The sequence below is a fragment of the Copadichromis virginalis genome, linkage group LG16 (assembly GCF_057382275.1).
Source record: "Copadichromis virginalis isolate Kocher_CV1m ecotype Utaka linkage group LG16, C_Virginalis_male_GT1.1, whole genome shotgun sequence".
In the NCBI taxonomy this organism is placed as follows: Eukaryota; Metazoa; Chordata; class Actinopteri; order Cichliformes; family Cichlidae; genus Copadichromis; species Copadichromis virginalis.
The window spans coordinates 34,524,378-34,547,888 of record NC_140633.1 but is presented as its reverse complement, the minus strand read 5'-3'; the positions used below and the strand labels follow the sequence as shown (position 1 = coordinate 34,547,888).

Here is a 23,511-nt window from a genome sequence, read left to right as displayed (position 1 = left end):
TGTCCTGGTATGCTTTTACTGCATTGGCAGAAAATACAATTTTTGTCTTTCAAACTTATCTTTTGGGTTTTTTGTAGATTTGAAAAAAAAAAAGGGGGGGAACAAATGATATGTTTATTTTAAATTGGTTCTTTGCCAGGTTGCCTTTTATTTGTTGACACAACACTGGTTCATCCCCGAGTTAGGAGCTTTTCTTTCCACTTGAATGACTCATAGATTAGTGTTAAGGAACTTATCAAACACACACTTCTCAGAAATGATTAATTCTGGTTCTTTGGAAGCAACTTATAAAAAAATTGGACTTTTGCACAGCACTGTGTAGAAATAAAGAGTGTACACATAGGTCAGAATTATTTTCATATGTGAAGATGTGAAGGGAGAAACCATCCATAGCTATAATAACATGTTTGCTTCTCTATTTTAAAATAAGAGTCTATGGGAGCCAGCCTGTATCTGACAATACTCAATCACAGCGAGAAGGTCCTCAAAGCTTTTATCTAATCCTCTTCAACCTGCCTTCATCACTTCAAGGAGTCATCCTTTTAGGGTTTCTGTTTCACTCCTATGTTTGATTGACATTTTAAAATAAGAGTCTATGGGAGCCAGCCTCTAGTGGCCATTAGATTGACTGCAGTTCTCACCATCTGTGTTTCACTGCTAACAAAAATAAAAAGACTGTGTGTGTGTGTGTGTGTGTGTGTGTGTGTGTGTGTGTGTGTGTGAGAGAGAGAGAGAGAGAGAGAGAGAGAGAGGAGATAATGGCCGGAATGAATTGGCAAACTAAATATTTTTTCCTGAAGTTTTGTGCACATCCTGTTTGGAGTTTGCAGAGGTGATTGGGAGGAGGAAGTTCCTTTCACTCATTAGCCAGATTGGATGTAAAGGGAAATCTTCCTCATTTCTGCAGCCTGAAAAAAAACTTTGTTTCCTGTGGGTTTTTAACCCAGTCTTGGTGTTATTTAGATATTTGACCTGCTTATTTTGCACAGTGGGTTGTGAAAAACTGCTAAAAAATTATGTTCTGCACATTATCTGTAGTTTCACTCATGATTCACTTTATCCACTTTAGGAATATGAACTGTGCGTAGGCTGAAAGTCGGCCTTGTGTCTGACGTTTGGCTGCTTTTTTTCCCTTTAAAATAATCAGCTGTTAGTTGAGTCCTTATCACGTCATGTCTGCTCTTTTTTTCCTTTAACCTCAAACAGCTGTGATGATTCCTCGCCTCATGATGCTGCTCATGATCTCAAAGTCAAACGGACAGTTTGTCGTTACTGAGATCTACAAACTGGAGCCTGAACACAATGTCACATAATTAAGAGGCACCAGTACCATAATGAACAATCAACCTCAATTTTAGTTTTGACAGTTAACATCTGGCTGCCAGTGACGCTCGATGGAGCTCGGCAGTTTAATTGACGGTATCTGACAATACTCAATCACAGCGAGAAGGTCCTCAAAGCTTTTATCTAATCTGCTTCAGCCTGCCTTCATCACTTCAAGGAGTCAGCCTTTTAGGGTTTATGCACTCGAGTGTACTTCATGTTTATAGAGAAAGAATGGCCCCGCATTCATCACTGATTACCTTTAAAAAGGAGGAAAAGCAGTCAGATTTTCTTCCCCGGGCCTGGTGATGAACTCACCTCCTTCATATTTAGTTTATTCCACCTTTGACTTCTCCGTCATCCAAATGAACAACTGTGGCTAAAAGTGCACATTTCTGTCCTGTTTGAAGTCGTTTTCAGGATTTCTGATTGTGCAGGAACTTCATTTTTATCTTCAGCACAAGCTCGATATAAATCTTAAATGTTTATTTGTACTGAACTGAACAGCGTTTCAATTGCTGCTTCTATTCTCGCTAAAAACTCGAGGCAGAGGATGTGTAAAGGAGGCACATTAGGACCGATGATGCACTGTAACATTGTCAATGTTAATGTTTAACTGAACAAGATGAGATGGCAAATAATGCCATGAATTTAAAATCTGTGAATGAATGAACACACAAATTCAACAGTCCAGCTGTTCAGCTCAAAGCAGACGCCTGATTCATTACAGAGAACATACAGAGCTTTTAACAAAAGGGAAAGAGGAACAAACAAGTACGCTGACGTTGGAAAGTAAATACTACAACCTGTTTCACTCCTATAGCTATATACACATAATCAGATTACCGGGCTATAAAAAGAGTATTAGAGCTACATTATGAACAACATATTCTTGTTCTTTTTGATAAAGAAAAGTGAAAATGTGGAGATTAAAGTTCAACACAAGACATTTTGTAGATGGTGTAGCAGCTGTGGCAGCTGTTTGACTTAAAAAACAACAACTTTAATCATGAAATTGCAACTTCAACACAGAACCACTTGGGACTGAAAATATTTATATTTCTTTCTCAATACTGTCAGTGTTATCAGACATGTTTCCAGCTGCCTTTGACCCGTGATTGGACAGTTTCAGCAGTGCTCCATTAATCAGTAATCAGTTTAAGATATGGACTATACAAAGAAATCAGAGAGACACTTCAGTCTTTGTGGAAAATTTCCTGCACCTGCCTCCATCATTCCAAATATCTGCATATTTGTTTAAAATAAAATAAATGTTTGTGCATAAAATGTTTGGGTTGTGATGTTAGGCTGACTTGGCCCAACAGAAGTAAATAAGTGTGAATTATAAAGTTCAGGCAGCTTAATATTTTGAACTGCGTGTATGTTTTGTCAACTAAATGGCAAAGTAAACTTCTGCTTGCCCAGCATTTTTAGGAAGTTGAGAACCCCCCCCCCCCCCCCAAAAAAGTTCAACTTGTTGTTCTTTTTACAGTGTTGTAATGTTATGTTAGAGTTGCTCCACCAAGTAGTAATGATGTGAAAATAAATCTACATCTTTTATTTATATAAAGAGTGTGTTTTCTGGATCGTTGGTTGATATTCTGTCATTATCTCCATAAAAAGAATACTACCATAAAATTTAGAGATTATTCATTTCTTTAACTGAGAAATCAAATAATGACTTACTCCACTGCAACAGCCTGGCTAACTAACCTATTATAGTTGACCCAACAACTATAATAAAGTTGTGAAAACTTGGGACAACATGACCCAAACAGAACTAAATAAAAGTCTGAATTATGAAGTTTGTGAACTTAATATTGAAACTAAACAACCACGTAAACTTCTGTTTGTCCACCTTTTTAATTTACTGTTTAAACAAGCCTTCGGTTACCAACGCTTTTTACATTTTTAATTTACATTTAACCTCTTATATTGTGTATATTGTACATTTATATCGTACTCTTTATTTTAATCTTTGTGTACAGTGCTTTGTGACTACCTGTCTATGAAAAGCGCTTAATAAATAAACTTTACTTACTTACTTTACAAAGTGTTTACAGTGTTGTAATAATATATCAGCTCAACTTGACCCAAACAGAAGTAAAGTTCTGTGGGCTTCATATGTTGAACTGTATGTCATGTCAACATTACCTTCCGTGTTTCTTTCCTTTACAAAGCCGAGTAAAGTCAGCAGAGCCGTGCAGTCTGTTGCTGATCTGCTTCGTTTTTTGTTTTTATTCGTTGGCCTTGGCCCACCTGCTTTTTGTTTCTTACAGTGTGTGGGGTGAAACCAGACCCGCGCTCGTGTTTGATGTTTAACTGGGCTGTTCTCATCGGAGGGAGGAGGAAATCAGCGCAATTTAAATGTTGCCCAACACTTTACTTACTCACAGGTGAAACCACAGGAGGACACGCACGGGCGGAAACTCTCTGTATACTTCTACCTGATCATGAAGGCAGAAAGGAGGTGGCCGGGGCTGGGGAAGCACGCCGGGTAAACTGCGGAGTTTTTGTTTAGAAAGTTTTCCACAGTGCGCGTAGCGATCCGTGTTTCCCACCTCTGCGATAGTCGGGAATACTTTGAGACAAAGTTAAGCTGTTTCCAGGAAAAACCGGCCCGCAAGGAGAGCGCGCAGCAGGACTGATAAGAAAAGCAATACCTGGAAAATCTGGACGCGCCAGTCTGCATCCATGAATGAGGAAGTGCAGAGAGGAGAGGAGAAGAACTGGCAAGAGCTTGAACCCAAATATGGGATCAAAATCTTCCTCACGGTCCTCTACAGCCTCATCCTGGTGACGGGCATTGTGGGTAATTCAGTCACTATCCGAGTGACCCAGGTGCTAATGCGTAAGGGCTACCTTCAGAAGAACGTCACTGACCACATGGTGAGTCTGGCTTGCTCTGACATTTTGGTGCTTCTCATTGGCATGCCGGTGGAGCTCTACAGTGCCATCTGGTTCCCCTTCTCGTCAGCGTCGGGCAACGCCTTCTGCAAGATCTACAACTTCCTGTTTGAGGCTTGCAGCTATGCCACCATCCTCAACGTGGCCACGCTCAGCTTTGAGCGCTACATCGCCACCTGTTACCCTTTTCGCTTTAAAACCTTGGGAGGAAAATGGACCACCGGCCTAATCACCTTCGCCTGGGTCGTGGCCCTGCTCGTGGCCCTGCCACTGCTGATCACCATGGGAACGCAGGGGCACATCCCAGTCACGCGCAGCACCCCAGTCCAGAACCTGACCTTCTGCACCAACCTGAGGGAGCACTGGGTGATGTACAGGATCAGCATCTTCTTTGCCTTCATCGTGTACATGATCGTGCTGGTCTGCGTGGCTTTCATGTGCCGAGCTATGATCGTGGTCCTGAAGAAGCCAATGGGATTCATTGAAGGAAGCACCAGTGGAAATCAAAGAGCAATCCACAATGAAAGTTCAAAGGTCAAGTCAGCCAGGAAGCAGACCATAGTTTTTCTTGGTAAGTTGGAATGTATTGTATTGTATTGTATTAATGTCTTAAAACCGATGAAGCTGCAGAAATTTGTAAAATAATTTGAATCTGATGCCACAAACGTGGAAGAAGCGGCGACATCATGACACCAGAATGCGCCAGTCCACTGCCTGGCTGCAGTTCAGTCAGGCATGCAGCAGAGGGCGATCACAAGGTAGTCCGCAACCAATGGCAGTGCCGCAAAATGGTAAAAAACCATCGTGGGCTGGACCAGAAAAAAAAAATCACAACAGCTTAAATTAATTTTTTTAAAAACACTGTCCAAAGTTTTCCCTTCTTTAAGCGTTGAGTTTATTCTAGAACTGTCCTCGCCATCATTTGTAAAGTGGAAATACCACAAAATATCATTTCCTATTAAATTATTTTATTACCAGAACAAACAGCCTTTGAAAATATACCCCCAGGACATGGAAGTGTAAGTACACGTACAAATTGCAGTACAAAAAAGGAAGAAAAAAAAAATTCACACAGACAGTGTCAGGGCTGGCATTACTGTACTGGGAATATTATCGAAGTCACTTTAGTGGCCCAGTTTGAGCCCTGACCTTTGGAACAAAGTAATTATTAACAACTCAACAAAAATCCAAAATTTTTGAATTTGTTTTTAACAAATAAAATGTCAATAAAGTCTTTTAGTTCAAATAAAACAACACGGCCAAAGAAGACTGGCATTCTGCTGCTACATGCTGATTGGTTAGTTAAAGGACGCACAGTTAAACTGTAAATGTACTTTACTGTATGATGGCATGAAGAGGGGATAGCATATCCCTAATATGATCATCTCAGGTGCGGAAGCCCCACCCATCTGCTTCTCAAACCTTTTGTTTGCAATGACAGCCAATCAGAAGAAATTTGTCTTAAAGGGGGAGGAGCGAAAACAAATCTAAGTTTAAGATCAGCTTAATTTAAAGAGGTGGACTTTTCTTACCAAAGTGCTTGAGTCTACTTGAACTCTCCCGAGTCTAAATTTCTCGATAATGTTAACAGAAACAGTGAAGTAGGGTCTTCTTTGTACACACTGTGCACCGTGCTCTACATGAGTGATGTGCAGTCTCTCCGCTTGTTTACACCAACAGTAAAAGCACCACTTTGTCTCTGAGCCACAAGAGGAAGTAATAAAAATGAGTCTGGGCTGTCTTCTTCCCTTGTTCTGACCATGAAAATGATTGATGTCACACACTGACACGCACAAGCTGCTTTTGTTTAGGGTGTGTCAAACACGCTGCACACAAATTGCCTGTAATAGTAATCATGGCTTGTTTAATGCTGAGCTGTTCTGCTCATGTCCAGCTCTGAATTTTTATCCTTGGACTCCAGGGTAGCTTTGCATGAGTCACTGTTCAAAATAATCATCCTTTGCCTTAAACTAGGAGTCGGAGCAGCCTCACAGCCCCAAACACACTATTTTAGCTTCTCTCCTTCTTCTGATTGGCTGCTCCTCATTTAGAACATGTTTGAATGGCATGTGGGTGGAGTTTATTAGCATATCTGCTTTCTATGACATCATAAGGATCCAGGAGTTTTAAAAGCTGCCTGAAACGGAGTGTTTAGACCTTTTTGTCTGTTATCCAAAAGTGTGACCATGTTTAATATGGACTTCCACCAAAAAGCTAAATCTCTATTAAGCTTTTAGCCTTGCAAAGAGATGTTTTCATGCTGCCCAGTGTGAAGTCTTGAAGTTGAGGAAGTCAAAATGCTCCATGGTCGTGTTTTAACTCTTAAGAAAAATACTTCCCACTCAAAAACTGACATGAAATCATCACAAGAGACAAAAACATGGGTGAAACCTCACTAAACACCTCACAGAGAGGAATTCTTCTACCAGAGCAGTCAGGCATGCCAGCACCTGCCTAACCCAGACTACATGTTAACAGCAGAGTTTGCGGAATAATGACACGTTGGACGTCCTGTGTGCTCTGTCTGGGTCCACTGAATATGAGCAAGGAATGGCCTCGAAGAAGGAGAGGCTCGGAGGTGTTAACGGATGTTGATGTTCTGCAGTGAAGGCAGCAGACTGACTGTGTCCCTTTAGTCATACAGCAGACTCAGCGCATAAATACACAAAACACTGACAGGAAACAGGACGTGCATGAGCTAAACTGCACACTAACAGAATAAAACTTTTAAACCCCTGTTATCCTGGTCCCAGCGACACCTACAAAACATTTTGAATTGTTTTGGGGGTTTTTTAACTTTAAATATGGGTGCGTTAACCATCACCCCTGCCCCAAAGAGCTGTTTGATGTTTTAAGTTTTGTTTTTTTTTGTATTAAAACATGCTGACATCAACCTGCTTTTGTTTAATGGACTGGTTCTTATATAGTGATTTTCTACTCCATCTGAACACTTAAAGCAATTTATACAACATGCATTCAAGCATTACGTACTAAAATATTGCATTTTATGTTCTTTGCCCAACTGGCTGAAATCTTTGACTTTTATAAGCTGTAAAAACTTGAGATTTTAAGGTATATTCAAACTTTATTGCTTCACTGTGATGTCGTAGGGTACCATAATGACAGGTGTGCTGCATAGCGCTCTCCATCCCCTTTTATATGATATATTACTCAATATGGTTTCTTGAAATGTCTTTGTAAGGTCACCTTTGATCTTGGGTGCTATCAGTGAAGGTCCGGGTCAAATTCTTAGTCAGCCTAGGTATTCATATCCCCAAAGGCCACATATATTGCTGTGTTTGAAGTCGATCCATGAAGAATTGTGGGTAATATCAATTTCTTACTGATTTTCACCTAAATTAAATCAACTCGAGCTGTTATTGGTACCATTGGACTAAATTGAGCTTGATATCTTAAAAACTGTGGATGCTGGTCTGCTAACAGGGGAAAATAAACTGGGCTGTGAACAGAGGTCCACCTTTATTCCACAATAATCCTCCTTTTGTATAATACCAGCATATTCCTCTGGATAAAATCCTCATACAGCACACACAGTTTTCAAAGACTCGTCCTAATAGGCCGTTACCTGTAAATTCATTTATGGTTTTCAATGCGCTCTATAAAGTTTTAGGAAACTGGACAAGTGGGGGACAAAAGAAGTGGCAGACTTGAAATACTATCTACAGCTCATGAACAGTATCTGAAAGTCATGTTTTTATGAAAGAGGACAAAATCCTGCAGAGAACTGAAACAAGACTGAGAGGTGATCTGAACCATCTACTGTTCATTGAAGCTTCATGAAAATTCTATCCATCCATCATGCAATACCCTCGGAAAGCATTTGATTGGCAGCAACTTTATTTTGCAGCATGATGACACAATGATACACTGCCAGTGCAGTAAAAGCATATCTGGATAGTGCTCCATTGTGTGTCTTCCCCAGAGCCTGGCCCTCAACATTTGAGCAGCATGGGATCATTTAAAGGCAGAGACATCCAAAGAGCTCTGGATATCCTTTGAGAAGCCTGAAGATCTATTCCTGAATATACTGACAGAAATTCCAGAAAGCTGCCTAAAGGCCCCGGTTTACCCACCGTAATGGTCGCTTGCCACCACAACATTGTATCACAGGGCTGACCCACTTGACCCAAGAAGTTTTATTTCCAGTTCTCAGAATTAAAACTTTAGATTAAAAAAAAACAAACCTAAACATGTTTTCCTTTTCTACAAAAAAGTAAAAGACAACTTTTTTGTTATCGGGGAAATTTTGACCAATCACAACAAGCCATTTCACACCTGCCCTACACTTGTTTAAATCTGAGCATCATGTCACATTCATAGGTTGGTTAATAGAGGCTGAAGAAACAGAAGTATTCTGAACCCAGCAAATACATTTAATACTGACAGTTGTTAAAAGTTTCTGTTGAGATAAGTATTTGCAGCACAGAGCACCGCCCTCTCCCTCTGCTGATTGGCTCAGTGTAAGCCACCTGGCACTCCCTTTCTTTTACTCCTCCTCTCAATATAACAATAATCATTCAGATAAGATGATACTGGATTATAGTGTTTATTATCCTTTTAAAAATCTCATTTGTGTTGTGTGGCAGCTGTCAGACAGATATAACCACAACAATGATGAGTTCCTAGTTACTGACATTAAAGACCTCATGAATCACCTGGACTTGTTCAGCAGAGCTAGAAAAGATTTTTGCAAAGGTGGTGCCCTGCAGCTCCATCCTGATGGTGGTAATGCATATTCACCACGAAGAAGGTGCGCTACATCACTGAGGATGTTGCGCCTCCTTTGTCACCAGTTCGGACTCACAAAGTTGCGTCATATTGCGTTGCTACTGACCTGCAATCTTACTGCTCGTATTTACAGACCTGCTGAGATCTCGGTGTTTGAGTGGATAGTAGTGATGTTGGTCTTCATAATCCACAGCAAAAATAACAATAGCAGTGCTGGTGTTGTTTACTCAGTGCGTACAGGCACGTGTAGCTGCTTCAGGCCCAGCCCAAATTACTCAAGTCCGTTTAAAATCATATAAAATCGTTCATACCATATATTGACCTAAGCTTGTTAGACTTATACAAACTGTTTTTGCCTTAAATTAGGTAGCCTGAGTACAGCTGGGACAGTTGAAGCTGCCATTTGTTTCTGCACATGTGTATTAGTGTTTCACTTCAACACGTCGCTTTCCCATAGTTCACTGTGCTTTAACATTGCTAAACTGAACTCTCAGATCACTCTAATCTTCACTGTGTACTGACGTATGTCAGGACATGATGTCATTCAAGGTTATCGCACTGCTAAGAGAAATGGGCAGGGTGGTCTGTTTATTTAAGTGGTTTAACATTACTGGTTTAGGCATACAAACACACCTTCCTCTGTTTGAGTCAGTCTACTGTGATGTCCTGCTGGATCAGCCTGGCATTGAACGCCAGCCAAACCTGTGTGTGTGTGTGTGTGTGTGTCTGAATCACAGCACAGGAGTCCATTATGTACTCCTAAAACTCACACATTCAGAGTATTGATTTTATAACCTTGGTGTTTGTGTGCGATTATTCTTTTTTTTTTTTGTGCTGAAAGTATAAATACTGTGAAACATTTTAAAAACTTTTAATGTGAATTGTTGTGAGTTTTACTTCAGGCTGAAGGGGGCCGACGGGGAGGGACTGAGGTAAAGAACCAGTGTGATGTGAAAACAATGGGAAGCTAGTGCAGAGTCTGTGACACTCAGCTAATGGAGGCAGTTAAGGTGTTTTAAAGCCTGTAGGGCTGATTGATGCAATTTGTGAACCACACTGCTCCTCTAAAACATAACTCGGTTGAGTATGATCGCACAAACAAGATGCACAAAATCACTTTCAGGTCAGAGCAATCCAGTGGCAGTTATCATTATAATTTCTGCATAATTCACAAAGATATGAGAGGGATAATGTAGAGCTGAAGGTTTGCTCGACATTTACACCAAGCTGCAGCTTCCAGGGCTGAGGCAGAGGTTAAACTATTTGGACGGGGAAATGGAGATGGAGCTGGAGCACACTGTAGGATGGTCTGAACCCAAAATGACACCAACAGAGCAAACACTGTCTGCATGTCGGGCTGTTTGTTTTTATGTTGGACTCACTCAGTTCCCGCCGGTTTCCAGGATCAGTTTCTTGCAGCAAGCCGTAAACATGTTTATTTCAGTTGGACATTTTAAATTGGGAGTCTGTTAGAACTGGCTTATCTTTGGAGTGTGTCTCAAGTGGTCATTACAGGAACTGCAGTTTTTGACTCTTGAGGCTTTGTCTTCATTTTTCAGTTCTGAAGGTTGCGACTTCATTTTAGGGGTGATTTTTGTTTTTAAATAACTTTCCTCTTCTAACTGTATTAAAGTGTGTACATTATGAGGGGCGTGGCCTCTTTGACTGACAGGTGTATTCGACACAGGCTATAGCTACTAGCTGTCTGCTAGGTTTCGCCTCAGCTAATTGAAGTCCCTGAATTCTGACCCCTGGATGTGCTGTGGGTGCCTTTTGGAGCATTTTAAAATAGAATCTGGCAAACAAAAACCCCAACCAAACAAACAAGCCATGACTTCAGACTGTCTATGGTCCAGTTTTTTCCATTGACACTGGAGTGTTCTCTGAGTCTGTTAGCAGTAATTAGTATGTATACCTGTGTTTGTATGGGCTTCATGGATGCATGTCTTTGCTCACCATCTTCTCCTCCATATATGGTCATGGATGGCTCCAGAAAAACACATCTAAAAGACCCAACTCCAAGCTTCAAACTGGGACTCCACAAAATACGGGGTGGCTCTGTCCATCCTCATTTTACAGTCTGTGGCAGGCTAAGACAGGGAGAGGGAAACTGACCAAGAATACTGAGATTTTATGAGGAGATTGAGGTCTTGTGCCTCAAAGTACACATCTTCATAAGCAACTAGTAGAACATGTAATTTTTGTATCAAAGTGCAGACTTGTACTAGCTGCAGAAGTCTGGTTAAAGCCAGGGATTACATGAAAGCATGGAGAGTTTTACACTGGACCTGTAGGAATGTAAAGACGTAGTGTAAGACGTACTTTACACTGTTAACATTTGTCAGGCTTTGTGTTTGACATGCTTTTAGATGACATTTACTCAAAGTGAAGTGCAAATAATTTGGTGGCTGTTACATATATGGGCAAGCTGCCCAACTGAAGTCTATGCCTTGAAAACTGTCATTAATGCTACTTTACATTCACTTCTTTTTACATTCTTCTGAGGGAAATGCTGAACTTTAAAAAGAACTTATAAGCTTAGAAGTTACAAAACACGTTAACCCGTGGTTTCCAAGCATTGTGCATAAAAGAAAGTTTCTTTGAGTTCATGGTAAAGTAAAACACTTATCTTTGGAAAACAAACCTTTGAGTTTTATAGAAGTTTAGAGGAAGGATTTCCCCCCTCGTCCTAAACAGGTTCATTTAAATAACTGCTTGAGAACCAACCACATCAACTTGTTCACTATTTCAAAAGGGACACAAAGGTTAAAGAAAGGTGAGAATGCAGAAGTGAAGCATTGCTAATTAAAGGCTAATTCACTGTTCATTGGGCTTCTTCTTTAAGAATTGTTAGACTTTTGTGCATTCTGTGCATATTTCACCCGCCTCTAAAAAATGTGCAGCTCAATCAGGAATCGCTCGCTGCTTCAACATCAAAGGTCTCTTATTCTGCTCAGTTTCAGGAGGATCAGAAGACTGATCTACAGAAGATCAAAGCAGCAGGACATGCCCAAAACACCTCACCTGGAAAGCACTCAGGAGGTATCCTGAATATCACTTCCTGTCACATGCTTCCATGAGGTTGCTATTCTAATTCCCCACCACACCGAGCTCATCGAGCTCTGCAGCACAAGACAACCAGTCGACCTGGTGGAGCCGTAGTTAGTGTAGGAGAGGCAGCAGATTATGTTGCTCAGGTTTTTCTTTGTCTCGAAGAACTTGACAAATAAAAAATTAAGAGAAATTAGAAGCTTATAGATGTTATAATTTACTCGTTTATTTAAGAAAAGCAGTTCCCGCCTCCAAAGATCATGAGGAGAATCGTGAGCAAGTAGATACGGTCGCCACTATCATCTGAAAGTACAGATTCACATTCAGGATATTTTCAGTTCCAGGTCTCTGGTTTTATTATCACCTGATAATTTCACTGTTGTCCTGAGCAGAAAACTGCTTCACTCCCACTGTGGTCTGATTCAATTACTGGCCAATTGTACACCCTTGTTAGCCTAATAACATAATAAGTATTAGACAGAATCTTTGTCCTCACATAAATGAACGAGGAAGGGTCGGCTGCATTAAAACCAGCTCATAAAGTGGGTTTTTATCCGTTAGTCACAATTACTGTGTGGCTTAAATTCCTGATAGGACACAATTTGTTTCTGTGCTTCTGTGTCGATGTGACTCTGAATGCGGATTCACTGGTATTACCTCATGGTCGATGGTGACAAGGTGGGCATGATGATGATGCCAGACATAGTGAAAGTGATGTGAGAATGAAAAGGACATAAAATCAACATGTTCCTGGTTAATTAAAGGATTGCAGTCATGATCATTTGGATTGGCAGACAGTGCTGAATATTATACTGGAAATGGCCTTTAAAGTGGGCCTAATCTGCTTCTCTTTTTTCCCCCCACTCCATCAGGTACATCTGTTCAACTTCTCGTTAACGCAGATATCACATGGCAGCAACTCAAGTGCATTTAGGCATGTAGGTCAAGACGACCTGCTGAAGTTCAAACTGAGTATGAGAATGAGGAAAAGTGACTTTAAACATAGCGGGGTTGTCGCTGCCAGACGGGCTGGTATTTCAGAAACTGCTGATTTGCTGGTATTTTCTCACACAAACATCTGTAGGTTTTATAGAAGATGATCCAAATAGGAGGAAATATCCATTTCACTGGGTGGAAATGCCTTGATGATGCCAGATGACGAAGGAGAATGGGCAAACTGCTTGAAACTAATAAGAAGAAAACTGTAAGGCAAATAACCACCTGTTACAACACTCCCATCAGCTAAGAACAGAAAAGACTAATATGCAATCAGATTCACCAGAATTGGACAACAGAAGATTGGAAAAGTGTTGGCTGATCTGATGAGTCTTGATTTCGGCTGGACTTTTGGATGGCAGGGTAGAAGGGCAGAATTTAGAGCAACCAACATGAAAGCATGGATCCATCCTGCTTTTTATCAACAGTTCAGGCTGGTTGTGGTGTGGTTGTACGTGGGATATTTTATTAGCAAAGTTTTGGTCCCTTAGTCACCGCTAAACACTGTTTAAACTCCTCAGCCTTCCTAAGTATTGTTGCTGTTGTCCATCTCTGAATGACCACAGTGGCTCCTTCCAGCAGGAGTGCATGCCACAAATGCCACAAAGCTCAAATGATCTCAAACTGGTTTCTTGAACATGACAATGAGCTCACTGTACTTAAATGGTCTCCACAGTCAACAGATCTCAGTCCAATAGAACACCTTTGGGTGTACCTAATAAAGTGGCAGATGAGTGTGATGCAATTCTCATTTTCTCAGTAACAATGAGAAATGCTCCGGAGTTACTCAGTTTTCTCCCCACGTTCTGTGTTTAAATCAGCTGAAAAATGGACCTAATATTTGGAGAAATTCAGCTCTTAGTGAGGGCTCGAATGGGCTGTGAATAATGAGTAAGAGCAGAGAAAAACTGAGATGTAATGCATATATTCGGTCTGAAGAACATGCCTCACTTTTTCTCTGTAATGCGCTTCAGTTGAGTTTTTGCCTATTGTCTCAAAATAAGCCTACTTACCATATCTAAACCATGCAGTCATGAATACTGTAGTGTTTTGCAAAATTAAGAGTAAGGATTTTGAGGAGAAAATTGTGTTTGTAACCAAAGTAACGCTCCCTGCTTCAGAGTCTCAGCATGTATCAGACATGTTTATTACAAAATTGAGGTTTATTGCTGTTTTCAGGCTGTTTACCGAAAGCGTTCACCTTCCAGCAAAGCCACTGCTGATACGAGAAACGCATTTTGAGTTTGTTGAGCTTCAGTCTCTCATTTTATATCCTATAAAAAAAAGAAAAAAAAAAGGTGCACAGAAAAAATGCTGTTAAAAAGAAAAAAGTGCAAGTCTGAGACTGAAACTCGACAGCCCTGAATGATTTTTAATCAGGCGGCGTGTAATGACACTCCTCAGTGTGTGATAGTCTTTTATGCAAACAGTTTGCTTGTACTTAATTTCAGCAGGAATCGTGTGGGCTGTTCAGAGCACACACTCCAACTCTACACCCTCCTCCACTTATTACCAACAGACTAGAATATTGATGCATAAATAAATATTGATGAGAACAGATATAGGGGGGATTTTCTGGGTTTAAAAAAAATATTATTTATGGCTCACTTTCAAGTCAGTTTTTATTTCTCACTTTATTGCATCCACATTTAAAGGAAGGTGTTTTGAGTCTTATTAGGAATGACTAATTTTCATGATTCCTAAAGAAAATCACCTGACCATGATTTAAAAAACTTCAATATTTACTAATACAAAATTCATAAGAGCTCGGGCATAAACACCACTGCAGACTCGACTTCATCATCTTTGTAATGGAATATTACATTTTACTGAATATAACTTTGAGGTCACGTCTGTTATCGACTGCAGCGATGATCCCAGTTTGCATTTGAATATTGTTATTGTGACAGATTCCACTCTGTCGTAAACGCTGATGTCAGATGTTTCCCGTTCCTGCCGCTGATGCACTTTACTTTGAAATAACTTTCAAATCCCGGCTGGGCCCGGCGACTTTGGAGAGTAATTAAAACCAGGGAACATCCACGTTAAGTTGCCCGCACATCACGTCCAGGACAGAAGGTTAATTGCTTGAGAGCCAGCATTTGTAAAATGAATATTAATTCTATTGAGCTGCTTTTGGCTTTTGGCCTGTGACCTTTGACCTTTGGGGCCACTTGTGATGGAGCTTAGGAAAAAAAAGAGCTGTGAGGGCTAAAGTTTTTGGCTGCAGCAGGGCTCATGTGTTAGAGCTTAGCAAAAACAAATCACAGACATACAACATTAGCATTAATCTTCAGTTAAAGTGACAAAACATCTGCTCTCAAACTGAAGAATTTCAACATCAGGGTTTCCTGATTAAAACAAATATTAGGCGCTAAAAGAGAGTTCCTGAACCACACCAACTTTATTTTGATTCCTGAGCCCATTCAAGTATATTTAATGCCTAAACCAGGGATGGGCAGCTCCAGGCCTCGAGGGCCGGTGTCCTGCAGGTTTTAGATGTGTCCTTGATCCCACACAGGTGATTTGAATGGCTGAATGACCTTCTCAACATGTCTTGAAGTTCTCCAAAGGCCCTCAAGGCCTGGAGTTGCCCTCCCCTGGCCTAAACCTACCCAAGTTCACTATAGTTCCCAAACCTATTCAAGTAGGTGTTAGTACATAAACCTAACCAGTAGGTGGAACTGAAAAAAAGGAAAAACTAAAACAAAAAGAATACAAAATTTTCAACAGGATGGTAATCGAGGTCTGCTGGCTGTCTCCATAAACCTCAGTCTCAGGAGTCCTGTGTTTAGTTTATCCCACATCCACACCTCCACCTCCTCCAAAATATGGATGTGTTCGCTCTGTGAATCAGCAAACTCTCCTGCGGGTTTATTTCAAGTCATTTCCTATTTTGGTTTGTAATCCCAAGTCTCCTTGCACTCACTTTGCTTCCTTCATTTGTTATCCTGCCACTCTTGTTCCTATCAGTGAAATATATACCCTGTAAACTTACACCCTTTTCACTCTGTCACTTCGAATGTGGTCTTGTTAGTACTTGTTGTCAGGCTTTCCAGGATTTCTCATCTTCTCATGTTTGTTCTCCTCTTGGATTTCTTTTTGGATTGTTTCCTAACCTTCACGTGGATTGTTTGGCACACTGTGATTAGAGATCTGGATTTTGTGTCTTGTTTTTGGATCGCTCCGTTTTTATAAAAGGTGAACCCTCAAATTCCTCCAAACCTCAACATGTATATTTTACCTTTTGTCCATCATGTATTGCGTATTTATTCATTGTGTATTTATTCATCTGAGTGGGAACGTTGTCTTTCCATGTTATGAATCTGTGATGATTTTTAGCCAATTATCTACTGTAGCTGTCCATTTTAACAGTGATCAATTATTTCGTTGCACTAAAAAATGTCATAAAGTGTAAAGTGCACTCTAGATACGCTCCATAAATTTTAGAAAAAGCCAGCTGGCATTGAGTAATTCCATTTTAATGCCATTTCTGGACCAAAGACCGGCACTCCAGAGGCTGACTGGCTGAAACAGAGAGAAAGAACTTTGCTACACATGCTTAAAGCAGCCGTTTACATGTATGAAATGCTTTATTCTTCTTTTAAAAATCTGGTTGTAACTTAAAGTTTGAGTCTTCCTTTGCTTATTACGGTCTTTGACTTCTATGTAAAAAACTTCAGGCAAATTGTTTTTGTTATAAATTGGCTCCCAGCTGCTGTGGTTGCTAAGACCAAAGACCGTTGCTGATATTGGTGCATCAAGATGGCGATAATACAGCCGTAAGATCTGCTGTCAGTTTGCAGGTGAATAGGGTCAAGTTGGTAATCACATGCAATGTGTTTGTGTTAATGGTAATTAACTGTGATAAAGCCCCAGAAATTCAAATGAACATACAGTGGTCCCTCGCTGTATCGCGATTCACTTTTTGCTGCCTCGCTGTTTCGCGGATTTTTTGGTGTGCATTTTTTTTTACAGTGCATTGTGTTCTGCATCCTGATTGGCTGTAGACCATTTTCAATCAATCTCTTGCCGTGTCTCCTGTACAACTTGTCAAATTTATATAAATCTTCGCTAGCAGAAGACAACACAACAGTGTCAACGTCAAAGGATTATAAGGCGCATTAAGTGAAACCAAACAGTCAGATAAGTCAAACTTTACTCAACTCATTCTTCTTGCTTCCTCCACTTCCGTACCATTGATTCATTAATGTTAAATTAGCTGCTCTATTCCCATGTTCTGGACTTGAAAACAGGGTTTGATCTTTGGTTTCATTCTATAATACTGGATTTATTATTCTACTAAGGCTTGGAGTTTGAGAGTGTTGAAACAAGAGAGAAACGTGTGAAACTGTTCATGCCTGTCTGAGAAAAGTGTACAAAGTGTTTAGTGAGGGGTTTTACAGCCTTAAAACATCTATAATAATTGTAAAAAATAAAGATCGCTACTTTGCGGATTTCACCTGTCGCAGGTTATTTTTAGAACGTAAAACCTGCGATAAACGAGGGAACACTGTACTTGCATTTAGTTCAGCCAGAATTTAATAGATTTCAACAGTTTCCTCTACAAATTGTGAGGTAGTACTGAAGAATGGTGATTTAACTGCGAAATTACATAGGTGCTTGATAATCTGGCTTTTATATAGAAATACAGCCAGTTAGCAAACAGCAAAGAGACACATTGCAGAAGAGTTGTGCAAACTAACTCAGATGAATTCCAGTGTGTTGTCATTCTGTCTGCATTTATAAATTAAACAGCAATTATTGGCTTCGCCAGTCTGAGAATCCGGTCAGTTTTAGCGCGACTTTATGGAGACAAGTTGCCTCCTACCAGGCAACCTGTAATATCCTTGGGATCAAAAAGTGGCTGCCGCAACTACAGCAAAAAGAGTTCAGTCAATCACCGGGCAGCCACCATGTTTTTTCCTTGTAGCAAGGGGTTTGCCGGCCTATTTTTACTCAACTGTGAGTAAGCCGAGCCATTAGTCATATCCACCCCTTACTCATCGCATCAGGAATCAAAATTCCAAGATAGCAAAGGTGAACAGGCTCAGTCTGAGGCTTCACTAACCAGTGCATGATGTCATATTGGTTTCATCCGTCTTCCTGCCGACGGTCGTCAGTAGATTATGGCAGCTAATTTCATCCTAACTTCTGGGGCTGATGTGGATTTATTTTATCAGCAAACATTAGAACGAACCAAAATACAGTTCACGTGGTGGAGCTAAGTAAAAAAGAAAAAAAAATAGCTGGCTAATCAAATCTGTCTTATAATATGGGATAGAATAAAACAATTCAGGTAAACAAATAGATGTTAGTGTTTAAGCACTACTGAGAGTGTTTGATAGTACAGTTTTGTTCTTTATATCAAAATAATGTTGTGGCAAGCGTGTGTTAAACATCATCAAGAATTGTGAGACTTGCTGGTTAGATTACTTGTTTTTTTCTTTTTTTTTCTCTTGCTATATTGTCTGTGAGGGACAAAAGAGATGAGATGATGGGAATGTATGGGATTAATTTCAGGTAGTATTTCAGCAGGCTTTATGACACCTGGTACCCAGAGATGACCTAGTTTTATTCCAGCATCATTTATACTGTGTGAATGCCTGAGTCATGTACAAAATAGTCAGACTTGGGCAATTATACCACTGTACCGATACCACTGTACATTCACAAAATTAGAATGAGAAGAAGGAAATTGTTTTTACACCATAATTTCAAATAAACATAATATGATGGCAGCAGAGGAGAAGAGAAGCCAATGTGTAAGGGTGTGTTTTTCTTTTAGAATAATTCACAGCTTTCTTGGCCTTGCATTTCTTACCTGTTCCCATCAGACACTTTCCACCACTCTGCCACAGCAGGGCCATAGCTCATGAAGTGCGGCGACAGCCCAATTGCCACCCATGAACCTCTCTCCTTCGGATCGATTGGGCTTATTTATTGTGTTTGACTAGATACCTTGACTCCCCGCCGGCCTGTTTACGGTTCTCGGGTGGCCTCCTTCAAACCCTTTTATCATCAAATATAAAATAAACCTCGGGGAGGATTCGCTGTGTGCCTTGCCATTCATCCTTCCTAGCCTCCATCGTATGCTCGGCACTGAGTGACAGCTGCATAGTTTAGTAATAAGATCCTGGGCCCCCGTGGCCTCGTGGCAGCCAACATAGCTGAAGGCAAGCCATCCTGAGAGTGACAGCACTGCACTCAGCGAACCACCTGGGAGACAAATCTGCAGATAGTTTAGAGTGAGTGCACCTTCATGGGGTGTGTCAGCGCTCAGAAGGGAATTCACTGTTGTACTGCGTGGGTGTGTTTACTTATCTGCTCTACAGCACCATGCTATACGGTGGCATGCACTGATACTAAAGGTTGCAAAGACTGGTGTGTGTGAAAGGATCTTAGACTGATATCTGTTTTCAATATTTTGAACTAACATGATTCATTTGTGGTTTGTCATTTTTCCTTTTTTATTATTAAATGAATCCATAAGAAATGAACCCTTAGATCATCTGGTACTTAATGTGACTCAATGAGCATCTGTTGGAACAGAGGTCTATGTCTGTAACTTATTAGCTATAATTAGAGTATATCTTGTACTACTTACTCAATGCTTGGACTGCGGGTGTGGCTGTTGACTGCAGACGATTAACACGGCTGCTCAGCTGAGTTGCATCATCAGAGGTATGTGAGGTCTGAGTTCGATGTAGCAAGGTGTGTCTCCCGACACCATTTATGTATTTTCTATTAGGATAAGACTCTTAGGATCAGAGGCTTTTGACGTGGGGTGTCAAACATAAGGTCAGGGGCTCAGAATTGGTTCAGCGTTGTCTTTAATCCAGCTCCAATGGGTGTCTTTGGAAAATGTGAGGAGCGTATACATTTTGGACTTTATTTTATTTTTACTGATAAAGACCTCCCCAGTGGGCATTCATGCTACACCGGAGTAATTAGGTGATGGGTAAAAAAGTTAAAAGTACACAAATATAATATAATTGCTACACAGTAACAAAGACTAAAAATGTCATGAATTAACTGAAACTTTTAGTTTCGTAGATATAGGACAGTCAGTGTTTAATGTCCCAGCTCTAGACGGATAGCCAGTCCAGACCATCCATAGAGAGGTAAGTGATCCATCCAACATTGTCCTGATTGGTGTTTTTCTTAGATTAATGTTCTCACCTGTTGAACTTTAAAGATAAAATGATTAGTTATTAAAAATCACTTGATGGTTTACTCCATCTTCTGCATCCTTTTTTAGAATACACTCATCTATTTATCACATACATCTTTATTTTTTGCCCACTTCAGTTTTGATTCGATTTTAAATTAATAATTTTTTTGACCACCACTCTACACCTAATGACAATAAACGGTAAACCCCTTTCCCGTGACATTGCAAATTTATTCTTGAGATAAGACTATTTTGTAGGAAGTTGCTGGGGGTGAGCAGGTGGGGTTGGAGCAGCTTTTTAATGTCCTGTGGGACGTACTGCTTCAAGGAGCTTTAACTCAAAGAAACGTGGCATCTTTATCACACTGACTGTTTCAAAGCAATTAAAAAGCAGGAGATTAGCAGAGAGGAAGTGCCCTGTAGGTTGACTGATGAACCAGCCAACATGCCATTTTTGCTCAATTTTCTCCATTTGTTGTAATCATTCTTGTGTTGTAGCCACAATGAATTATGGTGCTGTCTTCCTACCGTTATGCAAAGATAATGTAGAGATGTTTTTATTTAAGCACCAAAGTACAGGCCAAGAAAATTAAAAGCACACCTGTATTCATGGGAATCTATGGGAATCTAGTTTCTGTGTCACCTGGCATGTTGTCAGGACTTCTTCTGCCTGGAGCAGGTGGCGTAGCATGTGTTGCATCGGCTCTGGTTCAAATCGTTAACTCCAATTGTTGGAGTTGATGATGAGTGATTCAGATTCTAGAGTTAAGTTGGATTCTCTGTTGTGGGGTTTGCCTCTGAGTTTCTTTTTTCTCCACTGAAGACTGTGTTTTTCTCAAGTGTCTGTTAGCTAGAGCTTTTGGGTGTGACAACTTTTAAAGCTGGTTACTGGAGATTTCTCAGGTTTCTGAAATCTGATATCATAAGTAGAGCTTTTTGTATAAGCTCCACTAGTCTCTGAGGTTGTCAGTCATCCAGGTCATGGTAGTCTTAGTCGAGTTGAACTAAGTCCTTGAGTTGAAAGAAACGGGACTATTTTTTAGATTTTTCATGTCCCCTCCAAAGGGCTGCTGCTTATGATTCTTGGAGTCATCTTGGACAGACAGAGGTTCTTCAACACTCTAGAATTAGAAACATCCTGTCTCAGATGCTAAAAGCAGTTCATATATTTATTATGAATAAATGAACTGCAGTATTCAGTACATGAACAGTATTCATTTAGGCCATAAATACTGTAATTATATTTCAGGACTTCCTGCCTCTGATTCAGGCTCCATGCTTTCTTGTAGTAGACTAAGTCTCTCTCAGAAGGGGTGCTAGCTTGGAGCCCTCTAATGAAAAATGCACACATGTTGAAAACCTTGGAACACCTGATTCTGCACCAAGTGAGACTTGAGGTCAAAAACAAACATGATCTGCTGTAGTTTGCATACAAACAACACACATGGAGTGAAGGATGGTGTCCTCTACTTGCTTCATAGTCTTTGTGTCCCGGATCACAGACTTGGGGAACTGTATTTTTGGGACATTAAGGAGCAGCAGGGGTGCTCCACAGGGGAGTGTCCAGGCTCCATTCCTTTTCACATTACTCATTACTTTCACAGGACTCAGATTTGTATGTATTAGATACAAATATACACTATAAATACAAATCTGATGGCAGCAAGTAAAAAAGCAATAACTAGAAGATGGCTAGACAAGGACCCACCAACGGTTGGAGAGTGGTCAGCCATAGTAAAAGATATCTGTGAAATGGAAAAGATGACCTTTTCTCTAAGACTCTGTAAAGACAAATTTCAAAGATACTGGTCAAAATGGTTTTCGAGTATGCAAAAGGGTTGTGAATAATGTAGGGAAAGGATCTTATTCATCCCCTTCCCATTCTATTTTCATTTAACCTGATATTTCTGGTGCTCGACTGGTCTTAATTCCTTATGATGTTGAATGGACACTTGTATAGACATGCACAAAAATGTGTAAAAGGGTATACATACATGAGTATGCATGTATGCACATGTAGATATGTATTATGTATGTAATGTAGATACTTGAAAGTGTGTGTGAGTATGTACACAGATGTGGGTGTGGGGGTGTATACAAACGAGCAAGATGCACGGTGTGTCTCCAAGTGGAAAAACTACATTTTAGTAACTTCACATAGCCATTGTTTTTATTTTTTTATTTTCTACTTAGTTGTTTCCTTTTTTCCCTTGCTGTGTCTGTGTAAATGTTAATGTTCCTAAAAATAAATAAAAATAAAGTAAAAAAATAAAATAAATACAAATCTGAGTCGTGGCACATCTAGAAATACCCAGATGCCATTGTGGCGTGTATCAGGAATGGATAGGAATGTGAATATATAGGGCTCTTGTAAAAGCCTTCAGTGACTGGAATTACACAAACTACCTCATGTTGAACACCTCTAAGGCTACGTTCACACTGCAGGTGAAACCACATCAAATCCGACTTTTTTGACCCTAGGCGTCCCGTATCCGATCATGGTATGACAGTTTGAACAGCACAAATCTGATATTTTCATCTGGGTCACTTTCGTATGTGGTACTGAATCCGATACATATCTGATGTTTTAGAAAGCGACTGCTGTTTGAATGGTCATGTCGCATTAAATCTTTTACGTCACTAACACAAGACAGATGCCAATTATCAGCGCCGGAGAAGGCAAACCTCTGCACGGAGGTTAACATGTGAGTCTGTGGAAGCCGGCCTCTACAGGACATTTAGGCCTTTTACCCTGACTTCCTTTTTTCAGTTCCAACTGTTGATGTTTCGTCACACTGGTGCACAAGAAGTGATAACTTTTCCCACCTGACAAATTTTGTTATCCTCTTCATACTACCCCCTCGCCTACATATGTATACTTGAAGTGTTGTAGTTACTTTTAATCTTTAACTGAACATTATTTTAGACCACAACAGAAATGTCTATGGTAAGGTAAGATAACATAACATAAAATAACAAAAGATAACCAGACTTTACAGGAGATTGCTTCTACTGATAACTTTTAAATATGAGCTTTAAAGATGATTTTGAGCATCCCGCATGCCACAGGTAGCCGCTGAATAAACTTTAGCAGCTTTATAGCTCCTGAAAACTGCTACTAGATATCCTAAATAATGTGACGTTTCGCTCAGTTATTGGACACCCAAACAGAGCTCAAAGGAGACTGAATGTCATACTTACATTAATCACCTGACCAGAAACACAACACTTTTATTTGAACCTGACTTTAAAAAAAAAAAGTGAAGTTCTGACATTGATTCAAAAATGCCCGTTCAGATCACTTTACCGTT

The 23,511-nt window shown here is 40.2% G+C and overlaps 1 protein-coding gene across 1 annotated transcript in view; it reads left to right on the top strand.

Annotated features, from left to right (window-relative positions):
* Positions 1-3,688: 3,688 nt before the first annotated feature.
* Positions 3,689-23,511, top strand: part of gpr39 (G protein-coupled receptor 39) — a 45,317-nt gene continuing 25,494 nt past the window's right edge. Inside the window, exon 1 of the mRNA XM_085434525.1 lies at positions 3,689-4,801. Within this exon, the coding sequence (XP_085290651.1) occupies positions 4,018-4,801 (784 nt within the window). The 5' untranslated portion in view covers positions 3,689-4,017. The remainder of the gene's footprint in view (positions 4,802-23,511) is intronic.